This window comes from Phaseolus vulgaris, chromosome 5 (assembly GCF_000499845.2).
Source record: "Phaseolus vulgaris cultivar G19833 chromosome 5, P. vulgaris v2.0, whole genome shotgun sequence".
Taxonomy (NCBI): Eukaryota; Viridiplantae; Streptophyta; class Magnoliopsida; order Fabales; family Fabaceae; genus Phaseolus; species Phaseolus vulgaris.
This window is the reverse complement of record NC_023755.2, coordinates 38,854,618-38,860,388: the sequence shown is the minus strand read 5'-3', so window position 1 is coordinate 38,860,388 and position 5,771 is coordinate 38,854,618. Positions and strand designations below refer to the sequence as shown.

At 33.5% G+C, this 5,771-nt stretch overlaps 1 protein-coding gene across 2 annotated transcripts; it reads left to right on the top strand.

Moving 5' to 3' along the window:
• Positions 1–367: 367 nt before the first annotated feature.
• On the top strand, positions 368–5,497 carry LOC137835860 (uncharacterized). Of its 2 annotated transcripts, XM_068644591.1 has the most exons (7): positions 368–711; positions 798–931; positions 1,591–1,680; positions 2,314–2,366; positions 3,300–3,402; positions 4,338–4,442; positions 5,025–5,497. In XM_068644591.1, the coding sequence occupies exons 1-7, from the start codon at positions 495–497 to the stop codon at positions 5,046–5,048; spliced, it is 726 nt and encodes a 241-aa protein (XP_068500692.1). In that variant the 5' UTR covers positions 368–494; the 3' UTR covers positions 5,049–5,497. The 2 variants fall into 2 exon arrangements, with proteins under 2 accessions (XP_068500692.1, XP_068500693.1); XM_068644592.1 differs by lacking the exon at positions 5,025–5,497 and having other exon boundaries at positions 465–711; positions 4,309–4,448.
• The last annotated feature ends 274 nt before the right edge of the window (positions 5,498–5,771 follow it).

Sequence of the window (5,771 nt, the reverse complement as noted above, 5' to 3'; positions counted from 1 at the left end):
AGAATGCACATTTCTGTTACGGATTGGTGGATCTGGAATGTTTTTTTTTAATGATGAATTTTTGAATGTGAAATGCATATTTTGATTTACGAATTGGTGGATCGAAATTTTACATAAAGTATCAATCCAAAAAATTTCTGGATTTCATAATCTAGAATGCAAAAAAATAAATACAGTTCAGTACATTTTAGGATTTTTAAAAAATAATAGGAACAATTTGATCTTTTACATAACATTGTGGGGTTGCAAGAAGAAAAATATAGAGGTGCAGGAAGAAGCTGCCAACACCTTTTGCTTACAAAACATTTCCTATTCCGAAACCATCGAAAACTGTTAAGAATAATTTGGGTATTTCAAAAAATGTGAGGTGCAGGAAAAAAAAAATAGGGGTGGAGGAAGAAGCACCCGGATTTGAATAGCGAAGGGGTGCCAATAGCAATCCCCAATGTAGAAATATGAACCGTGTGAGTTGAAGGTGAGTGTGAGTTGCCACAATGGAGACTCTGTTATCGTTATCTTCTTCTCTGAAATTCGCAGTGAGAGCTTCATGGGACACCGAACAGAGACTCCCTTACAACCGCAACGCTCCCAGAAAGCTGAAGAAGAACATCGTTTCCACACCCACTCCTATCTCCACTGCACCAATTACGCCCAAGCGGGACCAATACATTTCGGATCTTCTCAAGCGCGCCACTCCTCTCCCCACTCTAGGTATTTGCGTCCTTCTTTCTTCCTCCTTTCTATTCTCAATTACCTTTCATTTTCATGCTTCAAAGTAATCATATATATGCTTGCAGCGCATGTAGAAGAAGAGCAAGACGAAACTTACATGGGATATGAGAAATGGCTGCCAACTCCACCGAAAGTGGTGAAGCCTCGATCCGTGTTTAACGCCGCTACTCTGGCTTACATCGGTGATTGCATATACGAGGTCTGTTTTGAAGCTTATCTTTAGTAGCTTAAAATTTCATGCTCTCTGTGTTTTGGAAAACTATATTTATGACTTCCTCAAAAAGTAAAGAATAATTTCTGTTAATGATTTACTGTTAGAGCGCATAAGTTTGAGCTCGGTATGTTCTTAGCACTCTGTTTTTGGATTTCACTATTTGATCAAATGAGCAAATTCCCTCAAGGAAGTTGGTCTTTGACTACTAGCCATGAGGTCATGCCTAGTGCCAAAGTGATGCAAGCACTGTTTGTTGAAAATCTCATGTTCACTAGAAATAAAACTGATTTATAAATGGATGAAAAACTCACCTTACAAGTAGGTTTACAAGTAGGTTTTGTAAGGTTGAGTTATACTTAAAAGTGCACTCCTTAACATGTTTAAGTATTAACTTTTTTAGGCACAAAACTTTGATTGCCTAGTGCAAGAGTTTTATTAAGTCTACAAATGTATTCTAATTTTAATTTTTTGATGGAATAAAGTATAAATTTTCATCCACTATGTAATCGAACGCAGTCAATAGACTTGCCTAGTTCATATTATAAGTTGTATTCATTAAAATTGTTACAATTCTTATGGTTTTTAGAACTTCCAGATGTCTTATTCAGTGAAATTCTTACAATGCTTATGTTTGAAACATGCAGCTATACGCCCGTAGGCACTTTTTATTTCCTCCCCTAAGTATTGAAGAATATAATGTTCGGGTTATGGCAGTTGTGCGTTGTGAAGCTCAAGTATATTTTCTTTCCTTACTGCTTATTTTATTTTCATGTACCATATGCAATGGAATTAGATAAGTAACATGCTAAATATTGAATAATAGTATTTTGATGAGCATATATTTTTTTCCATTCTTCTTTTTCCTTCTTTCTAATCTATAAATCTGTCAGACATTGTTGTCACCTAATTTGGAGCTAAGAATTTATTTTATGTACTTTTCTAGCTTGATCTACTGTTATAGACTTATAGATCTTTCTGTATTGAATAAGATCTATATTTATTCCTTTCTCAATTTTTGGTACTATTCACGGGTTCTCTTCAAATACTCATATAGCTTTACATGCATATAGGATTTGCTTCATACATAGTGTTAAGCTGTACAACGTAAATCCTTTCATCACCAGACGTAAATTATGGACCATGATAATGAGCTATGGTTTAAGTAGCAGAAAATAATAGAGTTCAATTCAAGGAGGAAACATAAGAATTTTAACTAAAAAGTAACTTATAAGCTTAGAAATTATAGAATTACCAAAGAACTTTAACTTTAAAAATAAAGCTCGTATTTTAAGTCTTATGTTTAACTTTAAAGTACTTTTAAGCTATGTATAGCATATATTAAACTGTTCGTGTATTCTGCATTCCAGGATGCCTTGCTGCAGAAACTTCTCCAAAGTAACTTCTTATCAGATCAGGAGAGGTTAGAATATGTTACTTTTAGGTCTCAATGTTGACTCTGTTATAGTAGTGGTTAAAAAAGGCCTCCGTTACAAAATAAAATGCCCTGAAAATTAATTGATATGAAAATATTATTCTGTTATCTCAATTGCTAACGGAATCTCTTTAATTTATAAAAGAAAATGCTAATTAATTGAAAAAAGATAATACTACATAGCATGTCATTTTCTAAAAAATTGACACGAATATCAGAAATGTATATAAAAAATTTGACATTACTGATGCACTTATGCATACAACTATTTCATCAAGTGTTGTACAAACCACAATAAACATGTTGCCATGTTGGCGTATTTTGTAGCCATTTTAGCACATTGCTTTTGGAAATGTTTTGGCATGCTTCAAACTTTGAAGTCATTTGGACACTTCAGAATTGTTTTAGGTATAGAACTGGAATTTTCCACAAAAGGATTGCATCCTTGTTTAGTACACAGCTATATTCTGGTTTGTCACCAGACAGATCTACATCCATGAGCCTTAGTTCAAATGGCATGAGTCCAAATAATACTACTATTGAATAATAAAAAATCATTTCACAGATTCTACTATTTCCTATGGAGTCTATCTTGAGGTCCTGGAACTTGGATCTTTGTAAAAAAAAACTGGCTAGGGTAGCTTTAGATCACATTCATGTTCTAAATTTGAGACTATATTTACATTTAACATTTCTGTCTGTCTCGTGGCTTGTACATGGTGATGATTGGATGGAGCCAATACACAGTAAACATTGCAAAAAAGGGAAGAAGGAAAAGGCACTAACTTGCAATTATGCTAATGTAGTGCTGGTTCAATACAGGATCAATTATACACTCCCAGCATGATAAGAATTGGCAGATCATAGTAAATCTGTTAAAAAATTTGTTTTGGCTATGGCTTTTAATGATCTTTATTGCAGGGATGTTCTTCGATGGGGAAAAAACATAGTTTCCAGCAAAACTAAGACCACAAAACGGGCTGGTACAGCTGTGTATAGCAGAGCATCTTCACTAGAAACATTAGTCAGTGCCTTCAAACTATGGGTTTTCTCTTCTGTTGATATATATATCTTGCACAAAATGGTTATCTGAATCTTGAGAATCTCCTTTATTTAGTTGTTTGACTCTAAAATGGTGATGACAACTGTAACATGATAATTTGCTGACATTACTGTTAAAACACGTCTTATTTCCTATTTATATATATATATATATAAAATTAAAAATCTTCCTATTTTAGATACCATTTTTTATGTTTAATCCTACATGAAAGAATCTTACATTTTAGTCCTTATATGAAATATGCTTACACACTGGATCTTACTGTTTGTCAATGTTAAATTTGGTTCCTATCCTTGACATCATTTTGTTAGTCTCTTCAAAGAAAATTATATCATACTTTATTTTGGTGCCTTTATAGTTTGGTACCTACACCTGACATAGGAGTGGATAACAGTCTTTTAGAAAAGAGGGACTACATGAAGAACTGTGATATTTAGAACTGAAAAAGTTATGATTCTTTTGAGAACAAATCTTAATCGTATAATCATATGTGGACTGTTGTGATTGATTTTAGTCAAATTTGATTGTGACCATTAATGTAGGATTTTATTGTAAAGATTTGTATTTCGAATTAAAACAGCTATCATCTTTTTAAACATACGCATGTATTTCCAGGCTGCAGCCTTACCCTTTGAAACAAAGGTTATATGAAATATTGGCGTCATTATTTATTTGTACAATTTATGTAGCAGAGTAAACTGTTAAGGGTAAGGGCCAGTTGCCACATTAATGCTTTGCAATTTCTTCTTACATGTGTGTTGCTACATATCCATGTACTTTTATTGTTCATTTGTAAATGAAAATCAGAGTATTTGATAAGAATAATCTGAAATAAATTAATTCCTATAATTTGAAACTTGTTTTCAGCCTGTTCTCTGACACAGACATTGAACTAGGTTGGTTATCTGTATTTGACAAATGTAAATCGCTTGGAAAAGCTAATGTCAGAGTTGGGATTCTCAGTTGACTCTTCAGTGACTTTGAATATTGAGGAAATAATAGTAAGTTTCATGTATCCACTCCTGCTTGCTTGCTATTATTTTTATCGTTTCATTTCTGCTTTCCCAGTTGAAATTTGATAGAAACCGACTCTATTATCGCATTAAACTGGAATTAACCAAGAAACCACCGAAACTGAAATTTGAAAGAAACATAAAAAGAGCGATTGGTATGTTGGGATGTTTGACCTCTTTTTGACTAAGCCAAATCTTTATGCAGACAGTTGATGAATTGGCTTTCCTGCTACTTCCTACCAGATTGTTCTACGTGATAGGACATGGGGAGGAATTAATAATACTATGTTGTAGCAAGATGTTGTATAGTGCAGCATTAAAATACAAATATCATACATGGGCAATACAGAGATTTAAAAGATTTGATAGAAGGCATCAATAGGGTGGCAAAATAGGATGTTTCAAACAAGGCTCTTGCCATTGCTAGGCATCAATAGGATGTTTCAAGCAAGGCTTTGTTTTTTGCATTTGTTGAATAACATATCTAACTAATACAGGCAATTCTTTCTTGTTGCTCTTATGTGGTAGACTTGAGCATTGCTGATAATTGCCTTTTCTTTCCACTTCTAGGCAGGTGAGTTGAACAATAGATGAATATGATCTTCAGGCAATCTTCCACAGGAGCAAAAACAACTTCTGAAGATTTTGTTAGAATCATTGTATTCTTCTACAAAACATACATCATTTCCTCTTTTCACTCTGATGGGAGATGCTGTGTCACAACCACAGCATATCTTTCCATGCTATATAGATCAGAAGCCTCTAAGCTCCTTCTTTATAACTGTTGAAGGTTGTGGCACCATAGTTTGCTGGCAATTTATCTTTTTCAGAGGGACTCAGTAGGAAGAAGATAGTAATGCGGCGAAACTTTTGGTTCATGTGGTAAATTTCTTTTAGGGTTAGCAAATTTTGCTCGAATTTAGTTGAGTTGGTAGGTTCATATGTTAATTCAGTCAGTAGAATACAAAGACGAGACCATGTATCACTTGTACTATTATTGGTTTGGAATTATTACCTTTAGTCTTTTATCTATTTCACAAAAACTCAGTTATCTAAATCTATTAAATTTAGATAAAAATTTCAATGAATTATGTGATTGCAAGTTACTGAGATAGATGTGATGCCTAAATAGACACCAGAGGAAAAAGTTCTGATAATAAGTGTTCCCTCCAAAGTAAAATCACTTTATTAAATAAGTTATTATTTTCTTATTATTTTTAACAATTTATTATATTTTATTTCTGTACCGGTTGGATCCGTACGACCTTGGCTATGACTCTGCTTCTGGTTGTCGTGCCAACCAACATCATAAATGTC

Excerpts from the sequence above, each read along its gene's own strand:
- LOC137835860 (XM_068644591.1), top strand. The coding sequence starts at position 495 with ATGGAGACTCTGTTATCGTTATCTTCTTCTCTGAAATTCGCAGTGAGA. Across the intron at positions 1,681-2,313 it reads TTGTGCGTTGTGAAGCTCAA|GATGCCTTGCTGCAGAAACT; the intron begins GTATATTTTCTT and ends TCTGCATTCCAG. Across the intron at positions 2,367-3,299 it reads TTCTTATCAGATCAGGAGAG|GGATGTTCTTCGATGGGGAA; the intron begins GTTAGAATATGT and ends TCTTTATTGCAG.